Source organism: Mustela putorius, unplaced genomic scaffold (genome assembly GCF_011764305.1).
Source record: "Mustela putorius furo isolate JIRA1106 unplaced genomic scaffold, ASM1176430v1.1 tig00003869_pilon_pilon_pilon, whole genome shotgun sequence".
Classification (NCBI taxonomy): Eukaryota; Metazoa; Chordata; class Mammalia; order Carnivora; family Mustelidae; genus Mustela; species Mustela putorius.
The window spans coordinates 25,494,428-25,515,251 of NW_025422021.1; the positions used below are offsets into that span (position 1 = coordinate 25,494,428).

The 20,824-nt window shown below is 35.2% G+C and overlaps 1 protein-coding gene across 1 annotated transcript in view; it reads right to left on the reverse strand.

The window, feature by feature from the left end:
- Positions 1–2,300: 2,300 nt before the first annotated feature.
- GALNT13 (polypeptide N-acetylgalactosaminyltransferase 13) overlaps positions 2,301–20,824 on the reverse strand; it is a 538,752-nt gene continuing 520,228 nt past the window's right edge. The window contains exons 12-13 of the mRNA XM_004743877.3: positions 20,138–20,272; positions 2,301–7,668 (exon numbers count right to left, since the gene is read on the reverse strand). Of these exons, the coding sequence (XP_004743934.1) occupies positions 7,528–7,668; positions 20,138–20,272 (276 nt within the window). The 3' untranslated portion in view covers positions 2,301–7,527. The remainder of the gene's footprint in view (positions 7,669–20,137; positions 20,273–20,824) is intronic.

Here is a 20,824-nt window from a genome sequence, read left to right on the forward strand (position 1 = left end):
GCAGCTTCTCATCCAGGTAATGCTCTCTTTTACTCTGGAGTGGTGGCCCCACAGGGTGATACTGGAGACCTTGAGGGCAGCAGGGGTGGTTAGAACAACAGAGAGAGGCCCTGTTTACTGTGGTTTAAGGAGGTCCCTTTTCCAATTTTTGATCCAGACTGAGTCTCCTGCCTAGAAGGAGTGTACCTGGGACCCTAAGGAGATCAGGGCCCTCTCAATGGTGTACCTTTGTAATTTATTTAGGTTGGCCCCCAGGGCCTGAAGTTGTCTATTTCTTTATTCCCAATCTGATATAAGTTTCCTGGAAGGCTCCCCCGCCATGAGGGAGACCCTCCATACATTAACTTGAAAGGGGAGTAACCAAGCCTCCTGAGTGTGCAAGGGGCACACAGGAGGGCCTCTGGGAGGTGATCAAGCTCCCGCTTCCACAGGGACGGGTGGGTCTGACTGGTCCTGGGGGCCTTACCGGAATCTGATGTTGGAACCAGGTTCTCACCTACCAAGTGTCTTTTGAGTCTGGCGGGAACAGCAGAGTGAGGCTGGTCCAAAGCCACTGGGAGGGAGACTGCCAAAGATTATGCAGGGTGCACCTTCTCCATTAGGACCCCTCGTTCCCACCGTTGCCCTCAAACCGGCGGCAATAATGGGCCAGCATGGTTGGGTTTCCCAGTCAGGGAACCAAATGTTACAGAACATAGACTGGATCCTGGCCTAAAAAACCAAGCAGCACTTGGACCTTGGAGGATCAGAGGTTTATTTCATGCTAGTGGGCCCCAAGGAGGGTAACCTCGCAAGGTTTGAGCCCGAGCACAGACAAAGGGAGTATCTTACGCACTTGTACTTCCGTATCTGTGCCACTCTTACAGCTGTGACCATTGGTGCTGGGGAAAGCCTACAATGACCCTGGGGCAAGACTGGGATTCCCCTGCTGGATTCATCAGCCACCTCAGAACACAGATTTTCCTTATCACTCTTAACTGACAATCATAGAAAAAATTTCGGAAAACCAGTGGTATTCAAGATGTTTGCGAATCAATGAGCTTCTGAATCATAATTTAGGTAAGTCTTCTTTAGAACAAAATAAGATATGAAAATAGTGTTAGAATACTCCCACCCTCCTCCTTTCCTTCTCTTTTTTTTTTTTTTTCTTCTTTCTTTCAACTTAGAAAACGAAATGATCTCTCATTTTCTCTCTTGAGTCTGTGTGTGGTTAGGATGGCAGGGTTGGTTCTGGGGACTCACTACCCTTGGAGTTCTCAGCCTCCTCCAGCCTTGCCTCCTAACCCTGATGGACTGTATTGCAGAATTCCAGGATCAGGCCCAGGGAACTGGCCAGGATTCACAGCAGTCTGGGAAATAGCTTTTATCATATAATATGAAACACTTTAGCTTTTCTGTTTCAAGTCATTTTTATAAAACAGAAAGAGAAAAAAATACCGATTTCAAATCATTTTAGAACAAAAATAAATAAAATGATAAATTCTTAAAATCATGCACATTTTAATGTTTCTATTTATATATATTTTTGCTATCAAAATTGTACTAGGATCACAATATTTTCTTACTGCTAAGAGATATCCATAGGCACTTATTTATTTAAATAATCTACAAAATGAAGCACAAGCATAAAATACTGAACTTATCTGCTTAAAATGCTAACAACTTTTTTTTTTTTAAAAAAGACAACATATAGCAAGGAAAACTTAATTGGTATTTTTTAATTCTACAAAAACATATAAATATTTAAATTTATAGCAAAAGAACAATTATACCATTTAGTAATGCTTACAATATTTAAAATGTGTAATTCCTTATGCACAAGCTACTTTTATAAATGTTAAAGAACTGTGTGCCAAGCATATATCTAAAAGAGTTTTGAAATTATTTCGCTTTAGCTGTGGCTACACTCAATGGAAAAACAAAGCTCCAAAAGAAAAGAAAAATCATATAATCATCAAGTTCTCTTTCTTCACTTGTGCTGTTTTTAGCAGAAAGTACAACTGAAACCAAGCGGCAGCTTACGTTCATTTTTACACCAAATTAAGTGCATGATGAAAATTTCATTTTTTAAAACCATTATAGATGTAGCCTTAATCATTTAATGTTCCATTCTCATTCGGACTCATTAAATACCCAGTATTAAGAGATTTGTTTTCCCCAGATAAAAACAAAAACAAAATAATTTTATATAATGACGACACTGGTTAACATAGAAATGGCCTTTATCTTAAAAGATGGTTAAGGAAAGAGCTGCCCTGCACCTCTAGTATTTCAGAGAGATTGTTTGAACACATACAATGAACATTGCCTTTAGAATTTATTGAACAATATGAAACAAAAGTTGGACACAAATGTACACAAACTATTTAAAATACATTGCTGGTGTTCATTCAACACCTTAAATTCCCACAACAACTGATACTTAATAGCATTTTGAGCATGGTGTAGTCATACCAGATGTGTTCATGTGCTGTACAGAAGAGTGCTGATTTTATCTATTCCATGCTTAGACCTACTGGGGAAAAATAAGGAGGAAGTAGAGGGTAGTGGCTGAATCCTGAAACACAAACTGCCTTAAGACTTAAATAAATTTTTGCTGTCCAACAGCATTAGAAATTTATTCAAGGTTTGCAGGTATTTGCTCTGCAGAAGGACCCTTTGTGGATGATCACACATCCATTAAGATCTTGAATTTCTTGAATTCTTCATATTTGTTAAATCAGCAGACTTTATGACTTATGATTTTATGACTTACTCCAGGACTTCTGAATGCATGAAAGTTTTGCCTCCTCTGAGACGAGATTGAACATCTATAAACAAGATGCAAATAAAATGTCTGTGATCACATAGGATCATCATTTCTTAAGTGGTAAAAAATAATGTAGGTAGGCAGCCAATATTTTAAGGTTTACTGAACCAATTCATACTATTTTCTTAACTTCCCACTAAAAGAAAGAAAGAAAGGTAAAATCATGCCTGTTGTTTTACTCTAGTGGTTCTTTCTTACTTTTTCTCTTTGCTGTTTTCCCCCTTTTTATTTATTATGCTGTTTCTAAGAACCATGGCGAAATCGAATTTATGGGTTGTGTTGACTAGAGTCTAGAGAGTTCTACTGGGAAGCCTAGAATTCTCTGCTGATTACCTTGTGGTCTTTAAACCGGCATAGCTTAGAATCTATCCAGTGTTCACAGTAATAGATGGGTCTAATGCTCTCTGCAAGCTGTAGGCCAGTCATTTTTAACTTGAACATAATTATATGGAAAATAGAAGTGAGGGGAGGGTATGCTCCATTGTTATTGCTCAAGAGGCTTTGCTTCCCAGAAAACCATTTTGCCCAGTAATGCCAGGATGTTCTGTAATCATGCTGTTTCCTGTTAATTTCTTTATTTCTGCTATAGATCTTTATTTCCTGTGGTATTATTTTGTAGAACTAATCTTATTTAAATATGAAAGGTAGTGAGAAGTAATATATCTCAAAAAAAAATCAATGTTCTTATCACAAAATGTTTAATGAAGGCATTTCTTCCTCATTATTGTACCCTTTCTACTTTATTTTTGAATGCTTTTTAATTGAAGACAATATTAGGTCATATTAACAATGATGAGTCCTGGCAACACTGTTTATAGTTTAATCTGATCCCTAGGCAGGCCACATTACATAGCTGGATGTTGGTCTTAAAATTTGTAAATGGAGAAGGAATAGATCATCTGTAAATTCCTCTCAAAGTTACTGTGTTTGTGTTCCATTTATAGAATTGTACTTAGAAAATAAATTAGTAATAGCGCCTATAAAACTATGGAAATACATATGACTTTTAAGAGGATGATACGTCTCTACTCAAAAAGTAGAAAATCTCACTTCTTCAGGTAGCAATTGAATACAAACAAAAAATCAAAATAAAAATTTTATCTTCATAAAGCAACTTACATAATATAGCAGCATGTTTATAAAATGTCATATTTCACTTCCATAAGGTAGGCTATTTTACCACAGAGAACAAAATATAGTCCATACTTTAACGTAAAGAATATTAGGAAGAAAATTATCATTTGGAGACAAAGTTATGCAAATCTTGTCTAAATATATTACTAGGTTTTCTTTTAAAATTTAAAATACTGTGCAAAAAAAAAAAAAAAAAAGATATGATACAGTAGCACTTAGCAACTTTAACACACATTTTTCAGTTCATTAATTCAAGAAATATTTAAAGAATACTTACTTTGAGCCCAGAACTATATTAGATGCTGGGGATACCACAGTGAATAAAACTGGCAAAGCCTGGCCTTTATGGTGCTTCATTCTAGGGTGTGTGATCAGAATGTTGGGAAGCGGGGTTAGGGGAGACGTAGAAGAGTAGACGGGGGAAAAAAAGAAAGCCAATTTATAGTCTGTCAGAGAACATACATGGGATAGGGAGGGCATGAGGAAGAAGGGTTTGCCTTACCGATGAGACAGTATTTGGAGAGAGACCTAAAGAAAGTGAGGTGACAGAACTCTGTGGGGCAGAGAGAGCAAAACAAGGAGACTAAAACCTGCTTGGCAACCAGAGTGGAGCAAGTTAAGGGGAGGCACAAGGAGATGCGCTCAGAAAAGGAGCCCTTGCGAGGATGTGGGGTGGTGGGGGCGGGGTGGGGAGGGACTTGCGCGCACATGCGTGCAGAGAGAGGCCCTTGAAGACCACTCTAAGAGATTTCGTTAAACATGGAAAGGCGTTGGAGGGTTGTGAGCAAAGAAGTGACAAAATCAAACTGATGTTTAACAAAATCACTAAGGCTGCTGTGACTAATACAGACTGTTGGAGGCAAGGGTTGGGCAATCAGGGGAACCAAATTATAAGCATACCACAATTTAAAAAAATTAAGAGGTGGTGGCACACAGTGGATGAGGTGGGAAGTCGTTGGCTTCTGGTTATATTTCAAATATAGAATCAAGGGAATTTGCTGATGGATTAGATAAAAGTTGAGAGAAAAAACAAATCAAAAGTGACTGGAGGTTTTTGATCTCGACATCTGGGAAGATGGAATTGGCATTAACTGCTGTGGGGAAAACATCAGAAGGGGAACTTTGAAATCATTTGAAATATTTGTTAGTCTAGCCCCACAGCTAAGACGAATCCATTGTAAAGCCAGTCATCATTTTTAATGTTCTGTACTGAATACAGTAGATCTTTTTGCTTAAGTTGAATGTTAACCATTGCTTTCTGGGTTTTGGTGTTTTCTATTTTATGGCATTTTTTGTTTGTTTATTAAACACCCTTAATTCACATTTAAACAATGTGTTTAAACCATCTGAGGGTTCTCTGAAAATCTCTGGTATGGAACTTCCACAGTTTTGATTTTTCCTGTATTGTTGCTATGACCATAATGGACTTTCAAATGTTTAAAATGCTGCTGAAATGTGTCAAAGGCAGTTTCCATGGAGCAGCTGTATCTAAAAAAAAAAAAAAAAAATTATCATTGACCATTTTATAGATAACGTAAGCATTTTGATTGGCAAGTCCACAATAAGTGGAACAGATAGTATAAAAGAGTCCTTGTGGGTTTGAACTCAAGTTTAAGGAAGAATGCTGTGCAGGGACATTTTACTGTATTTTAGTCAGGACAGGAAGAAAAGAGAGCAAAGTGGAAAATGTGATGGTTAAGGTAAGCCTCGGTTGTCTTGTGAGGCCGTTATCAATTTAAGGCAGTGGTTCACTAACCCTTGGGAGGCATAGCTTCCTTTGAAGTTTGCTCTAAGCTATAGATTCTTTCCTCAAAACAATAGGCCCCAACACTCAAACTTTTGTTTAAAATTTTAGGAGACTGATGGATTCTCAGCCACGTTGAGGTGAGGGGTGTGTACACTTTAAGGAGTAAATCTGAAATGCTTCAGGTTGTAGAAATCTTCTTTAGAGTTGTACCAGTGTACAGCCAAAACAGAAAGGGGATGCTAGCTGGGAAAATCATACAGGATTTTACTGGCCTTCAGAAAGTGTCCTCCTTTTCATTATAAAGCAGTGTGTGTGTGTGTGTGTGTGTGTGTGTGTGTGTTTCTGTGTGTGAGAGAGAGAGATAGAGACAAAGAAATTTTTTGTGTAGCCATACTATTAAAAGTTTCTCTCAGGGATTTTTAAGAAAACATGGGGCCAAAAATGTAGCATCTTTTTCTCCAGAGGATGTTTCTTCCATTTTCCCCCTAAATTTCTTTTAGCAGCCTAGTGCACATATAATGAATAAGATACATATGCTGAACAACTTTATGAGCATTTTAAATGGTGTCAGATCCTAAAAGTAAAGGCTTAGCACGAATCTCAGATAAATTTTCTTTCCTTTTCACATCTTCTGCTCATGTATTTTGAACATAGAAGATTTTAAGATGGAAAAAGAACACGTGAAGCTGGTCTAATTATTATTCTTCCTTGAACTATAGTTTATGGCATGATTTCAAGCAGTTTAATTAAAATAAAAGTTTAATAGATGTGTATTGAGTTCATGCCCCTGGTGAAAACTTTAGATACTATTGGATGGCAGTGAAATTCTGATAGTAGCACATTATTTTTTAAAACATACAATTAAAATGGTAATAGTGACCTAACTAGAACCTTCAAATGCAGAAGAATTAAAAATTATGGAAAGTACTATGCCCTTCACCTATAATTCTGTACAGTGTAAGAGACAAGTCACTCCCTAGCATGAAGAGAAAAGGGTCTGTGTAGTTTCTATGAGACAGAGGCAGTGGTTAAGAATTGAGTTTCCAGCATCAACTCTGGGACCAAGACGATGTTATGCTCAACCTGTGTTAGAAGTGATTGGAACCCAAAGAGAATGTCTTTTAAAATGATTTATTTTTTTCAGTTTCACTTCATCTTGCTCTCCTCAATGCCTAGCTAGTTTCCTCTGATTTCATGTACTTGAAATTGAACTTTCAAACTCTCCTCTATTTTGTTTAATGGTGATGCTTTTGTAAGGACTCTATGAGAAGTCAATATCCAATTTAATTTTTTTCCTACAAAATTGAAACTTATCTTGTACGATGAATTCACTGCTCAGAAATAATTCAATATGTGGCCTTGTTGTTGACATAGAAATTCAACATGTTGCCACAAAGGTCCATTAGAAACAGTGAGTTTTTAAAACAATTGATAATATATCACAATGAAGATATTTTATAAGGCATTTACATTGTCTCTCTTTTAATCACTACGACAAAAACAAAAAGTAAGCCCTGACTGATCTTATGAGATGAGGGCAATAGAGATTCTTTTTTTTTTTTTTTTTTAAAGCAAACACAATTTATTTTTCAAGTTGTTCTGATGTTTGCTTAGTAACAGTTTGCTATTATTTATATATGGTATGTGCTTCTTTTGATCAGATACAAATTTTAGTAGGGAAATAAGCAAACATTCCTAAAAATGAATTATAAACAACTGTATTTTAGAATACTAAAAGGATTTTAAAACTTTCAATTCAGCAAAGTTAATATCTCCCTAATTGAAATAATGGAAAAACAAAAGTGTAGATGCTTTCATGGCTTTGGGGAAACAATCTTCATGCCCCCAAGGTCATGTTCCTTAGCAGCCATTGTTGGGATCTGCTTCCACTACAGTCCTGCATGGTAGGCACCATTTTGTCATCTTCAGAAGGTTCATCGAGGCATTGGTTACTGTTAACATGTCTCAAGGTGAGTCTCTGTAAAAGATAACGAATAATCAGTGCAACCTATTTTATCTTTAACTTCACTAGTTCATCTCATTAAATCTTAAAAGATATTTAAAGAGAATTTTAAAGAGATTTAAAAGAGACTCCTAAAAATCCTTCATAATTTTTTTAGTACACATAGTGATAGGTTTGTAAAATGAACTGTGCACGTGGCTCTGAATTATTACACAGATTTCACTGTTACAGTTTCATCCATTGTCTAATGCACCTTTTGCTGCAGATGGTTAAAGAAACTGGCTGACATTTATCATGCATTTCCAAGAATTGAGTCTCTTTTGCAAAAAGGCCATTTGTGAGCTCGGAGTTCACTTGAGGGCTGCAAATATTAACATGCTTTCACAAAAGCTTAGTTTTCTTAGGCATGTGTGAATTCAGTAACCATTTGGTAAACATGCAAAGAGATGTCACAGCTGTGACCCAAATGAACAAAACCGGTAGAGATGTTCCCATTTCAAAATACTAAGCACTCCATAGTATCTGTGTCTATGAGACATTCAGTGTAGATGAATGATTATCATAGCAACAAAGACCTGTGTTACTTGATCGTATGCTCACCATATTTTGGTTTTCATTTTAAGAATCTTAAAAAATATCAAACCAAACATAAAAAGAGATGTTATGGTCATATGTTTTGAAATATCATATGTGTATTTTACTTTGTGCATAATAATGATATTAATTAATAAGCATCCTTTCAGTACCTGAATGCTGAAATTTAATTCCAGTAATTTTAGCATGTGAACCAGTCATCACATGTCTTGTCTTTTGAGTTTACATTTATATTTAGAAATCCTGTTTTTTGAACTTTTCAAATGAACATCTGAAAGATTTTTGTTTTTTTTAATTTATTCATTTGAGAGAGAAAGAGAATGAGCAGGGGAGAGAGGGAGAAGGAGAAGCAGACTCCCCACTGAGCCAGGAGCCTGATTTGGGGCTTGATCCCAGGACCTGGAGATCATGACCTGAGCTGAAGGCAGACATTGAACCATCTGAGCTACTCATGCACCTCTGGATAGACATTTTAAGTCCATATGTTTTATGCATATTAATTTATGCATATGTATTATATACATTTCTGCTCACTTTCATGGGTAATGCTTAGAACCATTTTATACAAAACACCTTAAACCAGAAGAAAACTGTTTGAATGTATGGAGGGTGATTTGCAGATGTATCTCAAAAAAGAGCATGCCCTATACTTCTGTAGCCAATACTAAAAGGTAAACATTTTTGCAGGAGGCAGCTCTGGAAATAACACTAAAAGTTGGGTTAGGGGCACCTGGGTGGCTCAGTGGGTTAAGCCTCTGCCTTCGGCTCAGTTCATGCGATCCTGGGATCGAGTCCCGCATTGGGCTCCATGCTCAGCAGGGAGCCTGCTTACCCTGCTCCCTCTGCTGCTCCCCCCAATTGTGCTCTCTCTCCTTCTCTCACTCTCTGTCAAATAAATAAATTCTTAAAAAAAAAAAAAAAAGCTGGGTTAAAAAAAATGCACAGTGGATGCATGCAATGAAAAGGGTGGAGAAACACTGCCTGGACAATTTTAATTTGTTTGGATTAGGACTGCATATCCTGGGCTGCACTATCCTGAGGAAAGACCAAAAGGAAAATAGGATTGTGGTGGGATGGTTCATTGGCAATGAGCAGGAAATTAAAAGCACAAGGCTATTAGACAGGAAGGAGACTTCAAGATTGAGGCCTTTGTTGTTCTTCCAATACATGAAATCAAGCTATTTATTTAAAAAAAGAGAGAGAGAGAGAGAGAGAGGTAGAGACAGAGAGAGAGGATGAAATGGCCAAAGGCCAAAGATAGGCAAGAAGATGGTTAATTTACGCTTATGGTGCCAGGGATGATGCTATTGGCTTATGAACCAGCAACCAACATGAAAAAAAGGATACAGAACGGAGCACTTATTCTAGAAAATTTCAGTTAAAATCAACAAAATGTTCTTTATTTTTGTTATGTACCTAAGGTCCTTTGTGTATATATGTTCTCTTTCAAAAAAGCCATTTCCTTTTGCTTGCTTTGATTAGATCTTTTTGTTTTCAAATGTATATGACTTTAAGGATCAGATCAAATGATGTGTTAAGTACACAAATAATGATAGTTTTAATAAAAGATTAGGGTTTTTTTTGGTAACAAGTATTTTTTTCACTGGTCAAAAGCCACCATTGTAAAGATAACAAGCAACTCACCAAAAACCTCCCCTTTTTAATAGAGTGCAGTGGAAAGATTAGACAGCTTAGGGTCAGATAGGGTCAGATTAGACAGAATTTTGGGAGAATTTCTGCTCCGCCATTTACTAGCCATGAAAATTTGGGCAAGCTACCAAATCATTCTGGGGAATCAGATTCTTTGTCAGAAAATGCTTAATTATATTTAGGAGTATTTAAAAATGCCTTTTTCTCTTCCTCTTAAAAAAGTTAACCTTTAGTCAACTATGTAACTGTGATCCCTTAGCAATCTGATAAGATTGTTAAAGGATGTTAACATGTCTCTAGGCAACATGGCAGATGGTAAAAATAACCTCTGAAGAATAAACTGCATCTGTATCTGATCAACTACATTATAAATAACTGATAGGAAACTCAATTGTGGACTTCTCAAAAGTGTCAAGACTTGAATTTTGCGTATGTTCTGGGTCTTAGGAGCTGGGCTATGGAGTTGTTACAGAGATGTCTCCTGTGAGTCTTAAAGCCGCATCAGCCTGATATGGCTCTCAGCACCTCCCAGTGGGCTGTCACCTATGGAAAAGCTGGCTCCCCTAAGCTAATACAAACTGCTAAGAGATCTGCTGAGAGAAGTTAAGTTGTGGTTTCTGTCCGAGAATTCTGTAAGTAAACTCATGAGACTAAATGTCTAGGTAAGCCTAACAAGACCCCTTGTTAGGCATTACACTACCAACTATGCTTTGGAAACAAACATAATGTATGTCAATTGCCTTATACACACACACAGTTCTGTGTGCAAGGAGTCCAGACTTTTCCAGCTTTCTAACACATCTCCAATGTAGTTCTAATGTCTCTCCGCACCTCTCTATACCTCATTCAGCCTTGTCAGGAGCATTCCAAGCTCAATTCTGCCTTCTACTGACAACCTTTACCTGGTTCACTGGAACCAGAACAATGCCCTAACTTCCCATGTGTTGTCACAGGAAGGTACTGCACAATGTAATATCCTTTATTTACAGGTCAATAACCCCCTTAAGATCAAGAACTAGGACATATTCTTACTTGCATTCTTTATAAATATTCCATAACAGTTTTTTGACTTCAGCTGAATAATGATTCATTTTATCGCTTACTGAGGAGATATTCAGAAATCACACAAGTGATAAGAGGTAAAATTTTTAAAAAGCTTTTATTATTATATCACTTCACCAACCACAAAGAAATACTTAGATATAATTTATAAAGTTACTGAAAAGTACATCTTAGTTTTCAAAAATGCATTTGCTTAATGTCTCAGGTTAAAATAAATTCTAGAAAAGCTGTCCTAAATGTGCACACAGTGGAAGTATTGGAATAAAAATTAACAAAATTAATTAATTTTAATGTTCCAAAAACAATCCTTTTTTTGGCTATGTTAGTTTTTTTTAACTGATTTTTCTCAGCTCTAATGCAAAATCTACTGTTACATAAACATGGCTATAGTTAGCCTTAAAAGGAGCTAATGTAATGTATTCTGTTAATTATATTTATGCATGTATAAATATTTGAAATAAAGTGAAAACTGGAAAATACTTTTAATTAATAATAGAGCAAACACTACTTAATATAGTCAGCTTCCAAATTAACACGCAGCTAAGAAGTAAAAGACAGAAAAATAATTCCATGGAGAAATAGCACATAAAGTTTTTTTTAAGTACATTTTAAAGAAGTTTCTAGATTTTAGTAACAGAACATGACAAAATTAGTAAAATAATTTTAGCACAGTCTACAACACAAACTTCCAAAACTTATTAGAGAATGTAATCAGTAGGACTCTTAAAAATATTCCTAAAAACTTCCATCCTTGTATAGTTTCTTAGTAGCCATTTTTGCAAAGGGCTATCATTACATGTTTCCACAGTGGGCTGCTGGGAGCCATCAGCTACTCTGCTTACTGAGAGACAGGACTGGGTGATTATGTGAAGAAGAGTGTGGGTCTGTTTGACAAAGAAAATAATGAATAATGACAAAATCAAGTACAAAGGCAATAATAAATCAATCATTCTTGGCAACATACAATTTCTACTGGATAAGGATGGCAAGCACACATCACAATAATTGCACCCATGGAAGTAAGAGCCACCTCCTTTTAGATGGCGTTAGTATTAACTGTATTAAGTAGGGGTAAATGAAGATAAGCCTGGGAAGCTAGAGAAGAGCCTGAGATCAAATGGTGAAACATTTTAAGCCAAAGGTTATTTTGGGCAGAAAAGGTATATTCTCAGTGTTCATTCTAGTGATAATTTTTTTTTTTTTTTTTTTTTTTTTTTTTTTTTTTTTTTAGTGCTAAATGGGTTATTTTGTGAGGAGATATTCAAAACTGTTGGCTATCTAGAGAGTTTTCAGTTATGGTTTTTGGCTGCTTCATTCCTTTGACCTAATTCTGAGTGGACCCAGTGGAAAATTCAGGGGATGATTTAGCTTTAACTCTTTGCTTCACTTTGTACAGTGTGGTACTTGAATTATTTCCATAATGTTTTCACAGGGCTAACCTGCGTTAACCTGTTTCCATTATGTTTTCACGGGTCTAACCAGGGTTGCACATTGGCATGGCCACGATGAGCTAAATGTCAATTAGAACGTTAAGGAAGAGCGGAAAAAGAAAAAGGTCAGCTCCACTTGGGCTCTTAATTTGGTCTAATTCTTCTAAACACAATTTGTAATTAATTAGTTTTTTGTTTTTCATATATTTCCTCTTTAGGAGCTTGAGCTCCAAGAAGGCCAGGAACTATGACTGCAAACGTCATCAAGCCCAGTGCCTGCCCACGGGAGGCACTTTGTTAAGTTTTGATTGAAACACATGGTGAATGGCCAATGCAGAAAATAAATTCTGATAAAATTGGACTACATTCCTTTGGCAGCTCAAAGGACACAAATCATTAGATTTTCCATTTCAAGGACAATGGTAGACAACGATTTATAAAGATATGAAAGGTAAGATCATATATGATTTTATTTGTAAAATGATAATGTTCACTACATAGTCTGATTTGTTAAGGAGGCTAGTTTTGTTTTCATTTTGTTTTTTTAGCCATACCTGAATTTCCTATCTATCCTGTTTAAAATTCCTAAGCTTGCTAATCCTCTACCTTCAGTGATGTTTCTTTTTAAACCAAATTTTTCTTGGTAAATGTCATGTTAACATCAAAGACCCCAGTGGTAGTGATTGTGAATTTCATCTGTTATTAAAAACAAAAACAAATTATAAAGTTGCTCTTGATTTAAAATGAAACAAAACTTGGTCTTACTTATACTCAGGAAATAGAACTCCAGAACATAAACACACTATAATTCTTTTCATAAATACATTTGTAGTATTTCCCCCAAAATATTATCATGTGAATTACCATGAAAAAAATTCAAAGAACTTTCACTCCTGCTGCTTCTAAAACCCATTAAACCAGAAGAAAAATTAGAAATCTCAAATAATTTCATTGAGATAAAGGGTATTTTTCATTTTACAAAATACCCACAAAAACATTTAGCATTTTTATTTGTTTGAAAAAGAAATGTAGTTTACTTATTTTTCTGAATATTCTTTCTAGAAAAGATACCAATTACTAATATTTTATGTGTTTTCTAGTTATTTCTAGCATTTATATTATGCAAATGTATTAACTGTGGTCATCCAATTAAATATACTCCCACTTTATTGTGGGTTTTCTTATCAATTCTTATCACCTTTGTTATCATTAAAGTAATCTAAAAACATAAGAAATACACAATTTTTACGAAGTAGATTTGCCAAAAGTCATTTCACTTTTCCATTTAGAGGGAGTATTTTTCCAATTTGGAGCTATTATAAGTAATGCTATCACAAACATCTCTGATCATCTCTCTCCACATCTACAGCTATTTATTCAGAAATGATTCTTAGAAGGGAAATCACAAGGTCAAAAGGTATGAACATTGTAATATATAATGGCAAAGTTTTTAAAAATCTGTAATAATTATTTGGTACTATAGCAGTAGCAGCTAACATTTCTTGTGCTTATATGCCAGGGTACTGTATGTGTGTCAGTTTTACTACACCTACACCATTAATGTGTGTCCCACTGAAAACATTTCTTGACATAGACAGGATAATAAAGAGATAAAAGAACACAGATGAAATGATTTTTTATGTATTTTTAATAGTTACAAATAGCCCATGAAAATGGAAAAATAAGGTTAATTTAAATATTTCTCCTGTGCTGATTATTCAAGACTTTGCTTATTTTTATATTGGGTGTACACTTTTTTTTTCTTCTAACTCCTTTTTATGCAGCATATGAGCCCTTACCATACTTGTTGCTAAGGCCTCTCACAACTTTGGAAGACTGTCACAATCACTCAGTTTTGAAGGTAATGTGACATTCCAGCTGACAGGAAGCATACGGCCACATATCTCTTCCTATTGCTTCCTTTAAAATATTTTCTAGAAAACAGGGTAATATGGACCCTAAGCTAGATTGGTTTTTGTTTATTATATTACTTAATTATTCTCCTCTGAGGTATAAAACACTAGTATTTCTGACAGAATTTTAGACATGCTGCTTTAAGATATATAAGAAAACGATTCGTAACTCCTGCCTTTAAACACACCTGTATGTTTTGCTATCTAAGACAAGATGTGTCATGGAGGATCCCTCCATCTACCCTTTTGAAGAGGCAATGACTATGGAAATCAGGCTAGGAAAACAAGGTTCATGACAAAGTAAGACGTACAAAATTATAAAATCAAGTCATATTTTTGTACCTTCTTTATTAAAAAGCACTAAGTGAAAAACCTGATAATTTAATGAACAGAAATGATTGCATGGCTGATTAAAGAGTTAATCATATTGGCCTCTGTGTAAAAGATGCCATACTAAAATCAAGTTTAAAGAGTTAAAGAGTTTAAAATGAAACTCAATTGACTGTTATATATGATAATGAACAAAGTGAGAAAAAAAACAGACTGTTACAGATCTTTAATAGCCAAGGTAGAAAAAATTTCCCTATTGGTTAAGTGCAAAATCATAATTTAAAAAAATATATAATAAAGTTGTTATTCAAAATATGAAGTATGATCTCCTGACAAGGTGAACCATGTTTTATTAGAACAGAATATGAGTATGCTAAAGACCAAGTGTAAATGTTTAAGAAACAAGAACTAAAACTGACATACTATACTACCACAGTTCCTATTCACTACTTGAGTCTACGTAAGAAACCACAGCTACGAGTCAGTGGGAATGCGGAAAGGTAATACTAATCAGATATACACAGCCTTCTAAAGGTAAACTGAGCCACTGTTTTCATTAGGAGTGCTACACAGGGAAATAGCCGTGTTGCCATTATAGACTACTTACCTTGAAATTATACTGCCATTTACCTGATTTCTGATAAAGGTAAATAAAAAAGGAGGTATTAAGTAAAGTCTAAATATAAGCTTGTGTGATTTCAGTAAATACCAATCCGACATATTTTCCCTACTGAAAAAAATCCCTTATCTTGTGACTCTAGGAAACACTGGATACAGATGGATATTGAATTCATCTTCTCAGTCAACTTGCTCAGTCACATGAAAAACAAGACTTATTTTTAGCATCATATTTTGCTCCCTTATTTTTTTTCTTTGTTGCATAGTGTTTGTTGAGCATAAGTGTTCTGTTCTAAAATTAGATTCTTACACTGTATATAGCTGCTTGGATGTTCTAAAAGAAATGTGATTATGTGCACTTATTGTCAGAAAATGTAAATTTCAGATGGATTGGAACACAACTGCAGTGTTCAAACAGAATATGAGAAAATCTGAATAAAACAGAACGGATGGATGACAGAACTTTATAAAAATAATCTTTTTAAAAAGATTTTATTTATTTATTTATTTATTTACTTGTTTGAGAGAAAGAAGAAGAGAGAAAGGGAGAAGCAGACTCCCCTGCTGAGCAGGGAGCGGAACACGGGACTTGATCCCAAGAGTCCATGATTATGACCTGAATTGAAGGGAGATGCTTAACTGACTGAGCCACCCTAAAAATAGGTGCCCCTAAAAATATCCTTAAAAATGTTTCAGTGAGACACAATTTAGGGTTCCTTTTCTGTGTTAGTTCTGTGGCAATGGCTTTCATGGCAACAAAATGTTCAGGTAATTTATTTAAGAGATTCTAGACCAGGTGAGGGTCTTGTAGTTCTGCTAATGATGCTCAGTTGCCCCCAAACTGAACATGTTTAGCCAGCTATAAAGTGGTAACTGAATTAAATTCATGACCATGCTAAAAACTACTTAGCTAAGAAAGTAGGAACCCAGTAGGAACCTCTATATTTCAAATCAAAGTTGGCCAAAGACATGTATTTATTACCAACATGTGCTTAGTTTCATTCAAATAGAAGGAGAAGCAATTAGATCATAATGAATATGTGTAAAGTTTGTAAGCAATTAGACCATACTGACAAAGTGGTTTTATGACTATTCAACAAAACAGACAATTTTTAGCAATTAGACCATACTGACAAAGTGGCTTTATGACTATTCAACTAAGTAGACAATGTTTATTGCAGAACATCTTTCCAGTTATTAGAGGAGAAATTCTATGTGAATAAAATTTGGTACCACAAATAACTGATAATATTTAATCACTCCTTTCATTTATTATAGTAATACATTTAACTTATCAGGTCAGCATCATTTAAAATGCCTAATTGTTTCTAGTTTCTCCATGACCTCAAGAGGCAGGGTAGCATAGTAGAAACACGGCTAAATTCGTGCCAGAAACCTGGGGTCTAAAACCTAGAGAAGCTATTTAAACACTCTTATATTTAATAATGTAAAGAATAAAAATAAAGATATAATCTTACAGGCCTATTGTTAGAACTGTTGAGAAAACCGATGGAATTACAGACAATGAATTTCATTCCCTTTCTTTGCCCCAACCCTCACCTAAGAAGAGGCTTTATGAATCGGTTTCAGTTTTCTCTGCATATTCCAATAATTCTGCTGCTATTTATGATTTGCTTTTCTAAAACTGAAAGTACTATAGGTGACAAAGTGTTGGAATATTTGAGCTGTTCACACCGAGTTTTGCATTGTCCTGGTAACTAGCTTTCTTTGATTACTTCCTTAGAAGTGAACTCCGGTCCCTGCCGCTGGCAGTGTGATCTTTGTGCTTACTTTTCTCCTGATAAAGGCTGAAAGAAGAGAACTTGAAGAAAAGTTTCAGCTCTTGTAATTCTGTGACCTCTACCAAGTTTTATTCTGCTTTGATAGTACACCACCTCAGAGGTTTCTCAAAGAAAAATAATTTTGCCTTTGACAGCAGCAGATAAAGAACTGAATTTAAAAAGAAGCAGGCAGCACTTCCTACTTCCCACAGGGTGGATACCAGACCACCAGCCCAACGTGGCAATGACTCTTCTTTCCCATCTCAGCATCTCTCACCCTTGGGCCCCCTATGAGTTCCCCTTCTCTCCTGCAGGCCTGTCGTTTTCCACAGCGTATTTATGCCTTTCTCCTAACTTTGCAATAATTCCAATAGTGTATAAAAAGACTAAGAAAGATAAGTAGATGTTTGGCCACTGTCTAGACCTACCCTTCTCAGACTTTAATATGTATGTAAATGACTTGGGGATTTGTTAAAAGACAGACTGATACAGGGTTCTCAGGTTCCTAAATTCCAAAAAGTTCCCAGGTGATGTTCCTAGTCCTAGAATCACACTTTAGGTGGCGAGGGTTGGGACTATTCTATAGACTAAAATGACCCTGTGTATTATATTTTCATTTCTTTTTAAATAAAGGCCTCTTTCTGACATTTTCCACAAATAAAATCAATCTTATTTCAAAGCTGAAATTTCTAAAAAGACAACTCATTATTCCTACAGTTATTTGATTATTTTGTGACTTCTCTACATTGTGATTTATATAGTCATAAAATTGGCAAAAAAATCTATACTATGATTTAAAATATTAAATTTAGGCAGGCTGAACATCACAATTTAACTTTTTTAAAGATTTATTTGTCAGAGAGAAGGCACAAACAGGGGGAGCGGCAGGCAGATGGAGAAGCAGGCTCCCTACTTAACAAGGAGCCTGATGCAGGACTCGATCCCAGGACCCTGGGATCATGACCTGAGCTGAAGGCAGATGCTTAACTGACTGAGCCACTCAGGCATCCCCACAATTTAATTTTGAAAATATAAACATATAGGAGAGTAGAGTAAGCTATGTTACATAATCATCACAATGATCAGATTATTTTTTTTTTTTTTTTTTTTTTAAAGATTTTTTATTTGTTACAGATATTACAATCAGGCAATGAAGAAGCAGGCTCTCCGCCTAGCAAGCCCGAACGATCCCAGGATTTGGGATCCATATTTATGAGCCACCCAGGCGCCCCATATTATAAAAACCATTTCTCCATTTTATCACGTGTGTTCTAGAAACGAAGTTTACATGATCTAAAATATTTCAATGCTTGAAAAATCCTACAACAGATAACTACTAGTTATCAAAAATAGTAAATTTACAAAAACCATTTCTCTGTCCTAGGTGAAGCAACCTTTATTTTTTTTTTTTCCTCTTTTAAGACTGTCAAAATCCCTTAGTATTCAAAAATCTTTCTATTGGCTGGTAAAAACATAAAATATACACCTATATACTAACAATATGGTTAATTCAAAAATTAAAGAATCTGACTTATGACTATAGCAGCCATCATCTACGCAAAGATTAGAGAAAAATTTGAAGATTTAAAGTGGTATCCTGAAATTCAACACTGCTTCATCTTATATAAAGTATATACACTCATCCCCCTTCTCTTAGAAATATATAGTAGATTTCTTTATTTTTCATGCAAGCCCAACAAAGTCCTGAGCTCCTGGTGAAAATTAAAGGGCAACAGCAACAACAAAAAATTTTATTTAAAAAAATACTACTTTCAGGATTTCTCTTTTATCTGAACATTTATCGTACTTTTCCTAATAGAAGAGGGAGGGAACCAAAGTTCCAGGTTTACCTCCGTATATTATTGAAGGAAGTATCTTCTGCAGTCTTAATATTAAGGGTGGTATGATGAGAGCTCAAGAGGAAAAAATACGCGGGTCAGACTGAGGTAAACAAGGTACCGGGGAGACAAGAGTCTGAACAGAACACACTGGTCTATTATAGGAAAGATTCAAGATGTTCACCCTTCCTTATGTCCCAGAAGAGCACTGTATGTCCAAAGAGCTCAGTTCTATTATTTAAATTTTAAGGTCAAATTTTAACCCTACATAATCAGTTTCAAATTACATAAAACTTCATTAAGTTTTCCTATTAAGAAACTACAACATCATGCAATTTGAAATGACATTCAAATAAGAAGGCCTTATTGCAATATCAATAATACCAGGGACTCTGTAGATTAGTTTTTAAAATGTTATACTGGTTGAGTATCTTGGGCTGAGGTAGAACACTACATTTGTGAAATTCATTTGCCTCTAGTGTATTATTTATCTTGCAAGAGTAGTTTATTTCTTATCTTAAATAAGTCACCAACCATTTAATAATGTGGAAAATGTAACACAGATGACCCAATTCATTTTGCTAAGCCAAGGGAACTGAAAGAAATGAAGCTGTTTCAAGGCAACTTCTTTATGGAGAAGAAGATATTTCTTTTTTATTAGCTCCATCTGATGGCTGATCTGGTTTTTACACACTGCCTGGCTATAAATTCCCAACTGTAATTTTATTGTTTTCTCTCCCACTCTTCTATCAGAAAGATGTGCTATATTGAGAAAATGCTGTTTAGTTGATTATGGGCCTAATTACTTTATTGAATTTTGCAAAGTATTTACTATTATAAAAAGCATTCATGCTCCCCCCCTTTTCCTCCTTAAATTGAGAAGGACAAATTTCACCGATTAAAACAGTATAAAATTTGAAAATTGGAAATATTGTTGATATTTTCCTATAATGTGCATCTTTATACACACCTCTCAGATAACGATAGCTGGTCCCTTTGCCTAATTTATGTTAAGCATGTACACGTGCTAACACATTTTAAACACATAAAAATGACTATTTTCCTTATTCATTTTTTATATTAATGAATGCGTTTGGAGAAAAAACCCTATTTATATACTATACCATCCTAATGCTATCAGAGGAATGAATGCATACTTGAAAATACAGTTTTTCTAGTGCAGAAAAAAGAGCTCAGAACAAATGTATTTGAAATATATAACTGGATTTAAGCACTAAATAGTAAGTAAATTAAGGAAAAGACTATACCTCAGGATCATATTCCCATAACTGGTTTCCTCTCATGTGGTGGCATTTTAGCATGATTACGGGTCCACTGAGTCTAGACACATCCAAGCATAAGTCATCGGTTCGGATTTCTTTGTCAGCAGTATAAGAAAATACCTGAAAATATAAAATTCAACTGATGAAATAATCCCCTAAAAACAAAAAAGTCACAGTATAGCAGAGTTCTCTGTGGAAACATTCGTATCAACTTATGTTTTCAAACGGTCTATGCTGTGTGATCTTGAGAAAGTGAGTTCGCATCTCTCAGTCCCTTTCTTCAACTGGAAAATAGGGACAGTGTAGAACACAGATAACACTATTATTGTGAAGCCTCAATTTAACAAATTATTAAATACATTATTTGCCAGCACCGTATTTCCTGCCCTGTACTTGCCTTATGTATCTCACAACAGACGCAGTAAAATAAAGTTAATTATAGGGATATAGTTATATATATGTATATATACGTATATATATGTATAGATGTAACTATACAGCCCTTGTTCTCACCACATGACCAATTCCCTAATTCTATAGAGAGCACGATGTTTTTCATGAAGACATTTAAATCTTTCTTTCCATAAGAACATCATGCAAATTTTATTAAATACTGTCATTGTGTTTCCAAACATTGTAGAATTAGCTTCTCTAGAGACCTCATTAAAAAAA